General features: G+C 30.4%; 2 protein-coding genes across 2 annotated transcripts in view; one reads left to right on the forward strand and one right to left on the reverse strand.

The window, feature by feature from the left end:
- LOC129944290 (uncharacterized) overlaps nucleotides 1-17,735 on the reverse strand; it is a 38,500-nt gene that overhangs the window by 242 nt on the left and 20,523 nt on the right. The window contains 12 exon segments of the mRNA XM_056053636.1: nucleotides 2-91; nucleotides 4,087-4,249; nucleotides 4,339-4,493; nucleotides 4,561-5,030; nucleotides 5,242-5,421; nucleotides 5,651-5,734; nucleotides 16,321-16,355; nucleotides 16,357-16,421; nucleotides 16,495-16,584; nucleotides 16,791-16,956; nucleotides 17,034-17,188; nucleotides 17,259-17,722. Coding sequence (XP_055909611.1) covers nucleotides 2-91; nucleotides 4,087-4,249; nucleotides 4,339-4,493; nucleotides 4,561-5,030; nucleotides 5,242-5,421; nucleotides 5,651-5,734; nucleotides 16,321-16,355; nucleotides 16,357-16,421; nucleotides 16,495-16,584; nucleotides 16,791-16,956; nucleotides 17,034-17,188; nucleotides 17,259-17,722 — 2,117 coding nt within the window.
- Nucleotides 5,415-17,735, forward strand: part of LOC129944288 (gustatory receptor for sugar taste 64e-like) — a 28,782-nt gene continuing 16,461 nt past the window's right edge. Inside the window, exon 1 of the mRNA XM_056053634.1 lies at nucleotides 5,415-5,710. The gene's annotated coding sequence lies outside the window, so the exon portion shown is untranslated. The remainder of the gene's footprint in view (nucleotides 5,711-17,735) is intronic.

Consider the following 17,735-nt stretch of genomic DNA (forward strand, 5'->3'; position numbering starts at 1 on the left):
CACTAAGCATGAATTTTTTGGTAATGTGAAAAAATTGCATTCCACTTAAGGCAACAGTATTAGAAGATAGTTGATCCATAAAGCGCTTGGACTGTCAGAAATAAAATCAATCATTACAATTAAATAATATCACGAATCAAAAAATCATACATTATATCATATTTAAAGAGGTTTGATCTGATATAAAGATTAAATGGCTGGTTGTTTATTAATGTAACAAGAATTATTTCGAAATTTTGATATTTTTCTTATGGACTGTTAACTTTTTGCAGTTCTAAAAACCTGTCAAATGTTTCTAAATATGTAGTTAACCTTAGACTGCTTTCAACAATGATCAAAATGAACACATATGAGCACTTAAGCCACTACTTCATTTATATTATAGCTGAAAATCATCTGCCAAGAGACTACTTCAAGTTAAAGTATGTATGTAAAAGTTTCTAACAAGAAATTTGAAAAAAAAACTGAAATAATGACGAAATGTTAAACTTGCCGTCCAATTGGAATTATTTGAAAATCACAATTTTGAACTAGTTTATTAACTTCCCATAGGAAGTTATTGTAATGGGTCCGATTTGTCAAATTGAAAATTTTGACATTTCTCGACGTTTCAAGGTCCCTAGAGTCGAAATAAAAGATTTTTAGAAAGATGTCTGTGCGTGCGTGTGTACGTAAGTTTGTACGTCCGTACGTCCGTACGTCCGTATGTCCGTACGTCCGTACGTCCGTACGTCCGTACGTTCGCGACGTTTTTTTCGTCGTCCATAGCTCAAGAACCAGAAGAGATAACAACTTCAAATAAATTTTGTTATACAGATAATAAGGCAAAAAGATGCAGAAAGGGCTCTCAAGAAAATTGCGTGGGTGGTTTTTTTACCATAACAGTTTGAAAAAAAGGTGAACATTTTGGTTAACAGTAAATATACTACGAACCTAAAACGCTAGAGACTTGAATTAAGTTTTATATAATATATTGTAACGTTATATCAAAGAAGTATATTTAAAAAAAAATCCATTTAGCGGTTTTTTTATAAATCAAAAAAATTTTTACCTCCAAAATTTTACGACTAAAATATGATTTCATCTCCAAAACAATTTTGTTCAACGAAAAATAATGTTTTTGACATCTGACATCTGATAAAAATCTAAAGAAAACATTACTCAAAGTTGGTAAAAATTGAATATCGATTCAAATATCTTTTCAAAAACTTAAAATTTAGGCTTCAATCTTATTTTATCTTATAAAAAATATTGTTTTTAACATTTCAAAAAATGTTGAGAAAAATCGAATTGACAGTTTTTTTACAAAAAATAAAAAACCTAAGAAAAAATGTTTAAAAGTTGGTAAAAATTGATTTTCGACTCAAATATCTTTTCAAAACTTTGAGATATTGGCTTTAATTTACTTTTATCTTTCAAAAAATCTTGTTGTCAACATTCAGTTAAAGTTTGAAAAAAATCGAATTGACAGTTTTTTTACAACAAATTAAAAACCGAAAAAAAATTAACAAAAGTTGGTAAAAAATGATTTTCGATTCAAATATCATTTCAAAACTTGGAGATATTGGCTTGAAACTACTTTTATCTTTTAAAAAATATTTTTGTCAACATTCAGTTAAATTTTGAGAAAAATCGAACTAACAGTTTTTCTACAAAAAACTAAAAACCTAAACAAAAATTAAAAAAAGTAAGTAAAAATTGGTTTTCAACTCAAATATCTTTTCAAAACTTCGAGATTATGGCTTCCAGCTAATTTTATCTTATAAGAATTATTGTTTTCAACATTCGGACAAATTTTGAGAAAAATCGAATAGACAGTTTTTTTTTACAAAAAATAAAAACAATAAATTAATAAAAAATTAATAAAAGTTGTTAAAAATTGATTTTCAACTCAAATATCTTTTCAAAACTTTGAGATATTGGCTTTCGTTTACTTTTATCTTTCAAAAAATATTGTTGTCAACATTCAGTAAAATTTTGAAAAAAAATCGAATAGACAGGTTTTTTACGAAAAATTAAAAACCAAAAAAAATTAACAAACGTTTGTTAAAATTGATTTCCGACTCGAATATCTTTTCAAAAATTTGAGATAATAGCTTCTCACTAAATTTTACTTATAAGAAATACTGTTTTCAACGTTAGGACAAAGTTTGAAAAAAATCGAATTGACAGTTTTTTTTTAAATAAAAACCTAAAAAAAAAAATTAGCAAAAGTTGGTAAAAATTGATTTTCGACTCAAATATCTTTTCAAAAATTTAAAATAGTGGCTTCAAACTAATTTTATCTTATAAGAATTATTGTTTTCAACATTCGATAAAATTTTGAAAAAAATGGAATTGACAGTTTTTTTTACAAAAAATAAAACTCTAAGAAAAAACAATACTAAAACTTGGTAAAAATTTACTTTCGACCCAAATAGCTTTTCAAAAATTAAAAATATTGGCTTCAAACTTATTTAATTTCACAGAAAATATTGTTTTCGATATTCAGTAGTTTTTATATAAAAATCCAACAGTCCATTTTTTAATAAAAAATAAAATTTACAAAAAATAGTACGCATATTTGGTAAAGATTGATACGAGAACATAAAGACAAACTTTTAAGCAAGACAAATTGGCAGACGGGATGGGAGGTTATCAGTGTGGGTCGCATCCCAGCCTCTTTTTTTAAAATTATTTTAGCTGTGCGTGAGCCCGAAAGAGTGCATTATTTTGACAAAATAGTAATTACATTCCTATTTTTTATCCAATTTAATGCATTTGGTGCATATTTATGTATTTTTATTACTATAACTATTGTAAATACGAACGATGGCCGTCCGTGTAGCGTCACTGTGTCGGATTAACGAATACGATATATTTAATCAACAATCTATTTTAAAGTGTCTATCAAGAAGTATTATCTTGGTGCCTTTGTATATATGATTTTAAAATAATATTTTTTACGAATAAGTTTGTTTCACACATATTTTACTTCCATTCGACTATATAAAAGAAGAAATACTTACTACGGCCCAGGACGAGTATACATATTTTCTTTTCTATTCTACCTACCAATAAAATTCCTTCATTATCATTATAAACATGTCTGCATAAAGCTGAGCACACCAATCAACTATTCTTTATTCGTTTTAGACACCTACCTAACTACACAACCATTCGGCGATCCCTTTACAATTTAAACATACATGTTCTGCCTCTTTCTTATCTTCAGATAATTTACTTTCCATCCTGGTTCTTCTTATATGAAATTGAAATAAAGCTATCCAAAGGAAAAAGCTTTGAACGAACTAGTTGAATACACAAACAATTGTTTTCGTTAAGTATGCTTATAAGTGTTTTTCATTTCCAGGATGAAATGTCCTAGGATGAGTTTTTTTGACAAGTCAAATGGCATTTATATCTTTGACGCAAACTTATTGAACATGTATATTTTTAAATCTTATATAGGTACTTTAAACAGACTCTTTGCATTCAGGAGCAAGTTCGTGCGACCCAGTCGTGCATTTTATTATTTTTAAATCGATGCCACTCAAAAACTATATTATACCTGACATGACATTTCAAAATGTTCCAACTACATGTTTTGGAAAAAAATTAATCTCTGTTTTTGTAGTCTTTAATATTTTGACGTTTAGTCTTAATTGCTATTCAGTGAACCCAATAAAACTAAAAAATGTCATCTGACTGATGAGCACAATTTTCCAAGCTATTTTAATTCTCTGAAATGTCAGTTTGTTCGTGTGTTACTGTTCTTGCTGAAATAAATATGGAAATGGAAAGTTTCATGTGACGAAATGTTAAGGACCAGCTACCGTCAGATTGATTTCAATGAAAGCTATATCTGGCCCTAACCATTAACTACCATGGAATTAAAAAGTATTTGCTGTCAAAAAATGCTTCACGGATTTACGAATCTACTTAAAGGAGTGGACCTCTGTATTGATTAAGGTTGGTTCCACTTGCTGTTTGTCATTTTTTGTTGCCATGAAAAATAAAAGGCTACATACTTCAATACAACCATTTCTTACGAAAGATCAAACATTCGTTATTTTAAATAAAATGTTCAATAAATAAAATACTCACCTCCGATCGATAAACTGTGGCTGGAACTAATTGTAAAACTGCAATTGGTTTCTTCGCCTCATCATTAATTAATGCAGCTGTCATCGACACAACCACCATTCGTCCAATTAAATAAATCAAGGAATACCAAAAATATATGCTGCGTATTAACGAATGACTAGGTCTGTAAATTAACCAAACAACAATTAATTATTTTTCTTAATAATAAACAACAAAAAAAACTCAAAAATGTATTGAATAAAATTAACTTACGTAACACTGTGAAATAATTGCAAGCAAATATAAAATAAATTATTTGTATATGAAATTAATATAATCCCAGCTAAATCCTTATTAACGTAATCAATCAAATTGACAAGTTTATTGTAGTAGGTCCTTTGTTTACCCCAAAAATCATCTGGTAGACACTAAATCACAAACAAATTAGAACTTCATTAAGAGTCTTATGGCATAAATGGGACTCAATAAACTTACCATTCCCTTATACTTGTCAAATTGGATGTTAAAATGTCGAAACTGTGTTATCAGGCCCAAGCTCACAATCAAGACGAAATTATCGGTGAAGTTCCATGTGAATGTGCAAATCAAATTCAACACCTGCATGCATATTCCACTAAAGTAGTTCATGCCGAAGAATTCCGAAAACGCCGGAAAAGCGTGTCGAAAATAGATGTTCACTCGGTCTGCTGTGGTTTGGTTATTGCACGACAAAGTCGAATTGACATTGTTGGCCAGCGATAAGAAATGTTCAACCCCAGCCATCACCGAAACACCTATAGTCGCTATAAGAATCAATCTGCGGAACATTAAATGAGTTTTCTCATCCCGAATGGTGTAGTCCAACTCCACCGCCTCCCAGTACATCATCAATGCTGGCCATTTATAGCAGACATAGATGTTCTGGCCCATTGCAATTGGATTGACGACAAACCAAATTATTGAAACTGCTCACCATCACCATTATCATCAGCATCATCATCATCATCAGCACCATCACCATCGTTAACCCATTCAAAAACGAAATACGAAATACAAAACCACTTGCTTTTAGCCAAGGGAATAAATAAATTCCATTAAGGAGTTCAGTTAAGTTTTTTTTTGTTGTTGCTTTTCTTATACAGGAGACATACTCATGCAACGTAGTACTCAACTTACCGATGTTATCAAATTTCAATTCACGCAGAATCGTCCAGTAAAAGGTTGTTATTCCGACTATAATTGAGGCTGTCATTATAACGACCGTATACAACATTCGAAATGTGCAAAATGAGAACTTCAAGGATACCGCTTGTAAGCCACTAATTCCATTTATTGGCATTAAAGCAAATACTTGACCTATTGTGAGGACTTGTAGTTGGTGTTCGTATACAAATTATAAGGATTTTCGATTTTGGATTTAGGATTTTTCGTGTGCGGAATTGAAAACGGAGAAGGAGGAAATGGAGATTGGGATTGAGATGGAGAAAGGAAATTATTGTGTGTTTTAATATCGATATCGTTATCGTAAGTTAAATGGTTTTTGGTTATAAGCTGTAATATAATTGGTGAAGTGAAGAGAACTTACAGAGTTTAATGTTGCGGTGAAAGGTGCCTTCGTAACTGTGTGATGGGGCATCAAGCTGAGGTGAGACTTTCGATTTAAATTCATCTGTTTGTACATAAGCAAAGAAAAGAAACAAGATTTTATGAATTTATAAATTAGTTAAATGGAAAGAGGTTAATTTTGTTGTGGTTTAGAATTATTCTTGGTTGAGTGGATAATTGATTTCTGATGTGGCTAATTAGATTTATACAGCTAATCCTCTCTAGGTATCTTTTTCAGAAGATAAAAACTTTTTATGGGTTTTAGAATAAATTTTACTTGAGAACAGACTCGTGTCCTTAATGCTTGAGTTGAAAATTCTGCTAGCATAAGTTTTTGATATTCTTACGATTGTAGAGATGATTAATCTTTGCGATTAATTTGTTTGATTAAAAAATTATAAAGGTTGGACATTGGAAAAAAGTCTGGAAACAATTTCATTCAGGTAATGTTTCACTACTTGTTATTTATTAACTTCCCATAGGAAGTTTTTGTAATGGGTCCGATTTGTTGAATTGAAAATTTTGACATTTCTCGAAGTTTCTAGGTCCTATTTTTAGAAAGATGTTTTTTCGTCGTCCATATCTTAAGAACCAGAAGAGATATCGACTTCAAATAAATTTTGTTATACAGATAATAAGGCAGAAAGATGCAGAAAGGGCTCTCAAGAAAATTGCGTGGGTAGTTTTTTTACCATAGCAGTTTGAAAAAAAAGCTGAAAATTTTGGTTAACCCTAAATATCTTACGAACCAAAAACGCTAGAGACTTGAATTAAGTTTTATATAATATATTGTAACATGATACCAAACAGGTGTATTTTTTGAAAAAAATGAATACAACGGTTTTTTTAAAAAATCAATAAAACTGAAAAAAAAAATTTGTCACCTCCAAAATTTTACGACTGAAATATGATTTCATCTCTAAAACAATTTTGTGCAACGAAGAATAATATTTTTGGCATCTGATAAAATTTTGAGAAAAATCTAATTGACAGTTTTTTTTATAAAAAATAAAATTCTAAAAAAAACATTACTCAAAGTTCGTAAAAATTGAATATCAATTCAAATATCTTTTCAAAAACTTGAAATTTAGGCTTTAAGCTTATTTTATCTTATAAGAAATATTGTTTTCAACATTTGTTGAGAAAAATCGAATTGACAGTTTTTTTTACAAAAAATAAAAACCTAAAAACAAAATTCATAAAAGTTGGTAAAAATTGATTTTCGACTCGAATATCTTTTCAAAACTTTGAGATATTGGCTTTAATTTACTTTTATCTTTCAAAAAATCTTGTTGTCAACATACAATTAAAGTTTGAAAAAATTCGAATTGACAGTTTTTTTACGGTAAATAAAAACCTAAACAAAAATTTATAAAAGTTGGTAAAAATTGATTTTCGACTCAATATCTTTTCAAAACTTTAAGATATTGGCTTTAATTTACTTTTATCTTTCAAAAAATCTTGTTGTCAACATACAATTAAAGTTTGAAAAAAATCGAATTGACAGTTTTTTTTACAAAAAATAAAAACCTAAAAAAAATTTATAAAAGTTGGTAAAAATTGATTTTCGACTCAAATATCTTTTCAAAAGTTTTAAATATATAAAAAGTAATTTTATCTAATAAAAAATATTGTTTTCAACATTCAATACAATTTTGAGAAAAATCGAATTGACAGTTTTTTACAAAAAATAAAAACCTAAAAAAAATTTATAAAGTTGGTAAAAATTTACTTTCGACTCAAATAGCTTTTCAAAAATTTGAAATATTAGCTTGAAACTTATTTTATTTCACAGAAAATATTGTTTTCGATATTCAGTAATTTTTATATAAAAATCCAACAGTCCGTTTTTTCATAAAAAATGAAATCTACAAAAAATAGTACGCAATTTTGGTAAAAATTGATACGAGTACATATATCCAAACTTTTAAGCAAGGCAATTCGACAGACGGGATGGGAAAGTTATCAGTGTGGGTCGCATCCCAGCCTCTTTTTTTACTTAATCAATGGGTTCAAAAATGCGGACAAACGTAGAAGACTATCACAAAAGACTTGATAACTGCTGAACCCTTACTCTGTTAGTAAATTTTGTTGATAAAGAAAGTAACAGATTTTATTTCACATTTGAAAAAGAGATTGAAAGCCTTGTAGTGAATGCAAACTATTAACTGGTAATTCAAAAGCACACATTTGATAATATCGAATTATATAGACTGTTGTGAATAACCGGAGAATATATAATAAGTGGTGCATCATTTCTTATTTAATGGATTTTTGAAGATTTATAACCAATCAATGGATTTCTGATACTTGCAATAAGGTTATGACATTCTCTTTGGTTAAATTTTGGTATCGGAGCGGAACTCGAAAAAAAACTGCTTCTTCCATGAAGAAAATGCAGACCTTTTATATTTTCGGATTGTTGCCGTTAAAAAGCTTCGATGTATACAATGTATGTAGTACCGGTGGCATGATGGATTGTGCGTTGGACTTGCGAGGAATTGACAAATTCTCCAAGAGTAATTCTAGTCATGAAAAGTGATTTTTTAAATTAGCTGCTCGGCAGTAGGTCATCTCAATTCCTGACAACATTACTCGAACACAGGAATGGTTGAAAGTTGTGAGTCACTAGGCACTAGTTCTCAGGGTACTGTTGTGTTGAGCCACCCAATTATTATTATTATTAAAAATGAATAAATACAGCTTTTCCATTTTGAAAAAAAAGAGTACACACAATTTCCAAGAGTGTTTGAACATAAGAAAATACAAGTTTTTTTGATTGCAAATAAGAAAACATTATGTGCATGGAATGTGCTCGAAAGCAATTTTAACACCTTTTTCAAAATTGACATTAAAAGAAATCTGAGTTCTTGGTATTTGAAAGTTAAATCTTTTATGTTGGTTTCATGAGCTCAAAAGCCCTTTTCTTACACTGAAATCATTCTAATATTTAAAATGAATTCCAATATTTACCAGAATTTTGAAATTCATTTGAGTTTCTTTTTAAGTAAGTTGATGGTTTTTTCACCGAAGGAATCAAACTTTACAGCAATGCCTTTTTTGACAGAACTGAAACCTTTGTTTGATTTGTTTCTAATTTAAAGTTATGTTAAAATTAACTTACGAGGATACACCAACCAAATATGTCCATTTCCGTTCTTCTTTTTTGTTTGAAAAAATTTATCCACGGACATAATTTACTCAAGAAAAACAAAAAAGAAGAAAATCCCTTATTTTTCTATTAAGAAAAACCTTCACCCGAATTAAATGAACTACAACTGAGGAGACACTATTAAACTTAATCATATTTCCAAAACTGAAATTCCTTTTTAGCATGATAAATGTGGAAGGCCTCTTTTTATTCATAAAACGTGTTTCACCTTTTAACCAGATACATTCAGGAGTAGGTGTCTGCATGAACTGTTTTATTATTACCTAATTGTCATGTTATGCCCTACCCCTTATGATAACTTATAATTTTACTACACGCATAATTAAACGCTTATGCATGTTAAAAGGCTGAACAAAAACAATCTTTTGTGAAAGTGCCAAAAAAGGATAACACCCTCTTTTTATGGTTACAAGTTCGTATATAAGTTTTGTTTTCTGACATACTAAAAAAAATGATGTTGTGATTTAAGAAGTAGGTAAATCTTTATTTACATTGAAATGTGAAAACTTATGACAGGTTATTTTGTGCCTATTGTGTTCTAGTTAGGTGTATACTATTTTTATCAGGAAGATAAATTGGAGGTATAAATCTTACTGTTCAGGTGTAACATTTTTTAAGGAGTTATTTAAGTTACGGTTTGGCTTCGAAACTTCTTATCCAATTGTCATGCAGTTTTTTTTGTAATGAAAGAGGATATCACGGAGCAGGTTTTAGGCATAAATAAGTTCCAATAATGTTAGTCAATAATTTGTTATCTATACATATAAAGTCCAAATATCACTGACTCACTGATCTTACGTTTCGATATTAAATGTGAATACCAAGTGCAATTTCTGTCGTGCATTCAAATAGCCTAAAGAACCACCAGGTCTCTGCTGTTCAGGACGAAAAGTTTTATTGGCAGAAATTGCTGATCCACCGGAACCATTAAAACGTCTTTTCAATCATTCTCATCAAGATTCTAAACATCTTTTTAAAATGGTTTGTGTTTACAATTCTGCTTTCCAAATGACGTCATTCGGTGCCAATTAAATCAGACATGGAGATTTTAAGTCTACATTTAAAGTTCAGTGTCAAGTCTATCATTAAGCTGGATCTCTTTTACCAAACAACCATGACGAACCGACATTTTTACAAATATATATCATGGGTGATTCGGTGAGCGAAGTACAACGGTGAAAATCGATAGTCATAAATACTGACAGAGAATTACTATACAGAATGGAAAAACAGCTCACGCAACTTTCAAATTGCCTTTAGATTTGAAAAGCTAAGAGCGTCCATTTTGTAGTATCTCGAAACAAAGCGCACTAGCTAAAGTGCTTAAAGAAACGACGTGTATTGTGTGGGAGGGCCTGAAGCTAGGGATCGTAAACTGAGAGATTTAAGAGCTGCTGAACGTCCAATGGGAGGTGTTGTGATACTGTTCGATGGTGATTTTCGGCAAACATTGGCAGTTGTTCCAAGAGGTACAAAAAGCGATGAAATAAATGCTTGCCTAAAATCGTCGTTTCTGTGGGCTTCTGGTCAAACTTTTAAGATTGACCACAAATACGTGCGTACATTTCGGTGGTGACAATAATGCAGCACAATTTTCAAGAACTCTTTAGGAAGTATTAATAGAACCAACATTTTCAACTAGCGTCACAGGACAAGACGAATTAGTAGCCAATGTTGACCTGCAAGTCGCCCAAATTTCAGAGAAAACGGATGATTGGTTCCACGAAGGAGCGATTTTAGCACATAAGAACGATTCTGTTACAAGTATAAATAATAAAATTCTTTCAATGTTTCAGGCCCATCAACAAACTTATTTTTCTATTGATAATCTGATTGATCAAGATAATGCTATAGATATTCCAATTGAATTTTTGAATTCTTTTAATACATCAGGACATTAGGGCTCCAATAATACTTATGAGGAATTTAAATGCACTGAAATAATGCAATGGTACTAGATTACGGATAGTAAATATGCAGAGAACCGTGATTAAAGCTAAAATTCTTTCCGGCCCAGCCCAATGTCAAGTCGTTTTCATTCCCAAGATACCAATGATTACTAAGGAATATCCGTTCAAATTTAAACGAGTACAATTTCAAATAAAGCTTTGTTTTGCTATGTCTATCAATAAGGCACAGGGACAGACAATGAAGGTGGCAGGCCTTGACATCACAAATCCCTATTTTACCCACGGACAATTTTATGTTGCTTGCTCCCGTGTCAGCTCGGAAAAAAAATCTATATGTGTATGCGCCTCACCAAAGAACAAACAATATTGTTTACAAAGAAGTATAACAACCGTAATAGAAATATGTACAGAAATAATATATAAATTAACAAAAAAAAAAGAGGCTGGGATGCGATCCACACTGATAACTTCCCATCCCGTCTGTCGTTTTGTCTTGCTTAAAAGTTTGTCTATATGTATTTTTACCAAATTTGTGCGCACTATTTTTTGTAGATTTTATTTTTAATGAAAAAAAAAACGGACTGTTGGATTTTTATATAAAAATTACTGAATATTGAAAACAATCTTTTCTCTGAAATAAAATAAGTTTGAAGCCAATATTTTAAATTTTTGAAAAGCTATTTGAGCCGAAAGTAAATTTTTACCAAGTTTTAGTATTGTTTTTTTTTAGAGTTTTATTTTTTTGTAAAAAAACTATTAATTCGAATTTTTTAAAAATTTTCTTATAAGATAAAATTAGTTTGAAGCCAATATTTAAAATTTTTGAAGAGATATTTGAGTCGAAAATCAATTTTTACCAACTTTTATACATTTTTTTTTCAGGTTTTTATTTTTTTTAAGAAAACTGTCAATTCGATTTTTCTCAAAATTTGTCCTAATGTTGAAAACAATATTTCTTATAAAAAAAATTAGTTAGAACCTATTATCTCAAAGTTTTTAAAAGATATTTGAGTCGAAAATCATTTTTTACGAACTTTTGTTAATTTTTTTTTGGTTTTTAATTTTTTGTACAAAAACTGTCAATTCGATTTTTTCAAAATTTTATCAGATGTCAAAAACATTATTCTTCGTTGCACAAAATTGTTTTAGAGATGAAATCATATTTCAGTCGTAAAATTTGGGAGGTGACAATTTTTTTTTTCAGTTTTATTGATTTATAAAAAACCGTTATATTGATTTTAAAAAAAAAAATATACCTGTTTGGTATCACGTTACAATATATTATATACAATTTAATTCAAGTCTGTAGCGTTTTTGGTTCGTAAGATATTTAAGGTTAACCAAAATGTTCACCTTTTTTTGAAGCTGCTATGGTAAAAAAACCACCCACGCAATTTTGTTGAGAGCCCTTTCTGCATCTTTCTGACTTATTATCTGTATAACAAAATTTATTTGAAGTCGATATCTCTTCTGGTTCTTGATCTATGGAGAACGAAAAAAACGTCGCGAACGTACGGACGTACAAACGTACGTACACACGCACGCACAGACATCTTTCTAAAAATCTTTTATTTCGACTCTAGGGACCTTGAAACGTCGAGAAATGTCAAAATTTTCAATTTGACAAATCGGACCCATTACAATAACTTCCTATGGGAAGTTAAAAAGGTGCAATATAAGAAAATAGTAGTTTTTTCATCCTCATTCTTTGTGTATATAATAGTTGAATACCTCCCGAGTGAAGCCGGGTAAAAAAGCTAAATAAATAGAGCGGTGCAACAGTCTGTTGAGACCTAGGGCCTAGTTACTTACAACTCTCGATAATTCCTGTGTGCGAGTAATGTTGTCAGAAATGGAGGGGACCTACAGTTTATATGCCGAATCCGAACGGCTTATTTGAGAAAGCACTTTTTCATTGCAAGAGTTACTCTTGGAGAATTTGTCAATTCTTCGCTAGAGGCCGTACCCGTGAAAAGACCTTAGATGGCATAGGCAGAGATCAAACCCAAGACCTCTAGTTGGTTTATAAAGATCATTATTCTGTTATTTACAAGGATCATTTAAGTTACAAGTTCAGTATCAATTATCAAGTCTCAATTGAAAGACTGTTTAAAAAGTGGAAAGATTAAATAACCCAGGCTTCAATTAATTTCTAAAATTAAATTAAAATGCCTAAAATTTTGAGAAAAGTTTGTTTTTTTTTTCAAAAAATCCAACGCCTTTTTTTTGTTATTTCAGTTTTATACTTTTTAAGTTTTTTCATTGCGTCGAAATCTCAATATGCGAGATTACAATATTTAGGAAGTTTGATTTAAGAAACTTTATGAAAGCCTCACCTTTAGATAATTTCATTTATAATTTTATAATATTAAATACTCACTCGTATGTGACAATGTATAAACTTTTTCGAAAAAAATATATCGAATTGGTGATTTTCATTTGAATCAATAACATGGCAAAAAAGTCAATTGGTTGATTAAGTTCAAAGGTCTACTCTAGAAATAACAGCCAGTCTCTATAGAAATTGGGCAAAAATTTAGAAATCCAATTTTCTTAATAACGAAAAGATCGATTTTTATGAAATGTTCTTTCATTTTTATTTCTTAACTTGATTAAAAAAATGTTTGTATTCCTCCAGAATCTTTATTTGGTTTAAAAAACTAAGGAACTAGTTAAAATTTTTATTTTTGAAAAACGACTAATTTTATTTTTGAATTTAAACAAAAATAGTAACTTTATTTTCAAAAAAGAAATCATCTCAAAAACTCCATTTTTTTACGATATTCAAATGTCAAACCAAACACAAAAAAACTGGACACCAGCTTTCTAAAAAATTGAATTAATTATACAAAAAAAAAATGATAAAAAAAGGGGATGGGATGTGACCCACACTGATAACTTCCCATCCCGTCTGTCGATTTTTCTTACTTAAAAGTTTGTAGTGTTGGGTTATTCTCAAAAATTTAAAAATTAACAACAATATTTTTCATATAAAGAAATAGTTTAGTTTGAAAATTTAGTTTTTTTAAATAGAATTTTAGTCGAAAACAAATTTTTACCAATTTAAGTAATATTTCTTAATTTTTATAAATTAAGAACCGAATATCAATTTTTAAAAAATTTGCGTACTATTTCGTGTAGATTTTATTTTTTTATAAAAAACGGACTGTTAGACTTAATAAAAAAAAACTACAGTTTGAAGACAATATTTTAAATTTTTGAACAGCTATTTGAGTCGAAAATCAATTTTTAACAACTTTTGTTAAATTTTGTTTTAAGTAAAAAAACTGTCAATTTGATGTTTTTAAAAATTTTACCGAATGTTGAAAAGATAAAAGTAGTTTAAAGCCCAAATTTCAAAGTTTTGAAAAGATATTTGAGTCGAAAATCAATTTTTACCAACTTTTATTAATGTTTTTGTTTAGGTTATTATTTTTTGTAAAAAAAACTGTCAATTTGATTTTTCTCAAAATCTTACGAGTTGTCAAAATCGTTATTTTTCGTTTACCAAAGTTGTTTTGAAGATCAAATCATTTAGTTTTCATTTTCGAGGGGACAAATTTTTGTTTTTAGTTGTTTTGATTTATAAAAAAAAAGTTAATTGTATTTTTGTCAGAAATTATAATTATTTGGTATCACGCTACAATATATTATATAAAATTTAATTCGAGTCTCTAGCGTTTTTGGTTCATGAGATATTTAGGGTTGACCAAAATGTTCACCTTTTTTTTTAAATTGCTATGGCAAAAAAACCGACCATGGAATTTTTATTAGGAGCCCTGTATCTATTTAGTAAATTTTTTTTGAAGGCATTATAAATGGTGATTTTTTTGAGGTTAGGATTTTCATGCATTAGTATTTGACAGATCACGCGGGATTTCAGACATGGTGTCAAAGAGAAAGATGCTCAGTATGCTTTGACATTTCATCATGAATAGACTTACTAACGAGCAACGCTTGCAAATCATTGAATTTTATTACCAAAATCAGTGTTCGGTTCGAAATGTGTTTCGCGCTTTACGTCCGATTTATGGTCTACATAATCTACCAAGTGAGCAAACAATTAATGCGATTGTGACCAAGTTTCGCACTCAGTTTACTTTATTGGACATTAAACCAACCATACGAATGCGTACAGTGCGTACAGAAGAGAATATTGCGTCTGTTTCTGAGAGTGTTGCTGAAGACCGTGAAATGTCGATTCGTCGCCGTTCGCAGCAATTGGGTTTGTGTTATTTGACCACATGGAAGATTTTACGCAAAGATCTTGGTGTAAAACCGTATAAAATACAGCTCGTGCAAGAACTGAAGCCGAACGATCTGCCACAACGTCGAATTTTCAGTGAATGGGCCCTAGAAAAGTTGGCAGAAAATCCGCTTTTTTATCGACAAATTTTGTTCAGCGATGAGGCTCATTTCTGGTTGAATGGCTACGTAAATAAGCGAAATTGCCGCATTTGGAGTGAAGAGCAACCAGAAGCCGTTCAAGAACTGCCATGCATCCCGAAAAATGCACTGTTTGGTGTGGTTTGTACGCTGGTGGAATCATTGGACCGTATTTTTTCAAAGATGCTGTTGGACGCAACGTTACGGTGAATGGCGATCGCTATCGTTCAATGCTAACAAACTTTTTGTTGCCAAAAATGGAAGAACTGAACTTGGTTGACATGTGGTTTCAACAAGATGGCGCTACATGCCACACAGCTCGCGATTCTATGGCCATTTTGAGGGAAAACTTCGGAGAACAATTCATCTCAAGATATGGACCGCTAAGTTGGCCACCAAGATCATGCGATTTGACGCCTTTAGACTATTTTTTGTGGGGCTACGTCAAGTCTAAAGTCTACACAAATAAGCCAGCAACTATTCCAGCTTTGGAAGACAACATTTCCGAAGAAATTCGGGCTATTCCGGCCGAAATGCTCGAAAAAGTTACCCAAAATTGGACTTTCCGAATGGACAGCCGCGGTCAACATTTAAATGAAATTATCTTCAAAAAGTAAATGTCATGGACCAATCTAACGTTTCAAATAAAGAATCGATGAGATTTTGCAAATTTTATGCGTTTTTTTTTTTTAAAAAGTTCTCAAGCTCTTAAGAAATCACCGTTTATATGGACGACGAAAAAACGCCGCGAACGTACGGACGTACGTACACACGCACATACATCTCTCTACAAATCTTTTATTTCGACTCTAGGGACCTTGAAACATCGAGAAATGTTAAAACCAATTACAATAAATTTCTATAGGAAGTTAAAAAAAGGTTTTATTCTTTTTCGAAACAAAATATAATAACTTAAGTTTTTTATAGAAATAAAATAGCACTTGTTATTTTTCGCCCTGCCTTTTTATTTTTAACATTTTTATTTAGAACCCCAAATTATGTTACTTTTTAAAGCAAATATCTTAAAAACTGATTCACAGATTTTGTCTTAAAAAAAAAAAAACAGTTTATGCACAATACACGATTTCATAAGGCGGCTCATATAAAATCAATTATTGAATTTTAAATATTTATTACAATATTGCGTGTATTCAATACAAAAAAAAAAAAAACAATTCTTACCGTAATGTTTTGATTTATCCCTCACAAGGATCATAATCAACTGCTGGTTGTGTTTTAAGCTGTATCAATATAATTTCATACGTAACTATTGTCCCAGCCATCTGTAATTATAAATAAAACCTTAACTCCCCAAAAAATATACATTATTTTTTTTATGAAAACTCAATTACTCACACTGATCAGAAAAGCTCTTGTTAAATAAAAAAAATCCATTCCACCCAAAGCAATTGTTCCTGTTGTTAATTGAGTCATGAATCTTGAAGCCTCCATTTAAATAAACAAAAACAAATTGAATTCGTTTAATTTTATCTTGATAAATTTGTTTTATTTAATAAATTAAACATCTACGACTATCTGATGTATTGTAAAACTTTGCCACGAAAAAACACCAACATTTTTCAAAGCGATACAAAGGTAGACAAGCAAAGTAACTAAAAGTTACTTTAAATTACTTTATGTTTCGTACCTACCTCAGATCCGTATACAGAACCTGGCACAGATTCCAAAACTTTAATTGGCTTCTTTGCTTCATCGTTAATGAAAGTTGCCACAATTGAGACCATAAAAGTTTTGCCAATTAAATAAATTAATGAATACCAAAAGTAAATTCGTCGTATTACTGATTCACCATCAGGGCTGTAATTTTAATTAAACAAACACAAAAAATTTCTAAAGTTATTTTTCAAAGTAAAGGTATTCAGTAAGTTACATACGAAACACTTTCATAAAGCTGAACACAAATGTAAAATGTATTTACAGAAAAAGAGGTTAAAATTAAAACAGCCAAATCGTTGTTAACATGGTCCAGTAATTCGGTGAGTTTTGTAAACGTTAGCCTTTGTCTGCCCCAAAATTCCGGAGGAAGGTTCTAGTTACGAAAAATAAAATTGAATTGGTTCAAAAATGTTAACAATGTACAGTTTGTAACACATACTTACCATGCCTCGAAATTTCTCAAAATGCTCATTAAAATGTCGAAATTGTGTTATCAGTCCCAAACTTATTAGCACAATAAAACTATCCGACATAGACCATGTGAATGTGGAATAGAGATTCAAAACCTGGACGCAGATTCCGTTGAAATAGTTAACTTCGAAGAAATGAAAATATGCCGGAAATGCTCCCTTAAAGTATGCCGTTAATGTGTTTGTTGCTTTTTTACATTTCCTAGCGGTATTGATGTTGTTTCCGAGTGAAAATAAATGTTCAACAGCTGCAAACATTGGTATTAGAATACTGGTGGAAATTATGATGCGACGCATTTGTTTGTGAATTCTTGGATCTCGATGGCTAGTGGTCAATTCAAAGGTCTCCCAATGATGCATCAGTTTGGGCCATTTTTGAGCGATCCTTATGAATTGATACATGACAAAAGGATTAACTGTAAACCAAATTAGGGGAACTGGGGAAGGAAT

Source organism: Eupeodes corollae, chromosome 2 (assembly GCF_945859685.1).
Source record: "Eupeodes corollae chromosome 2, idEupCoro1.1, whole genome shotgun sequence".
Classification (NCBI taxonomy): Eukaryota; Metazoa; Arthropoda; class Insecta; order Diptera; family Syrphidae; genus Eupeodes; species Eupeodes corollae.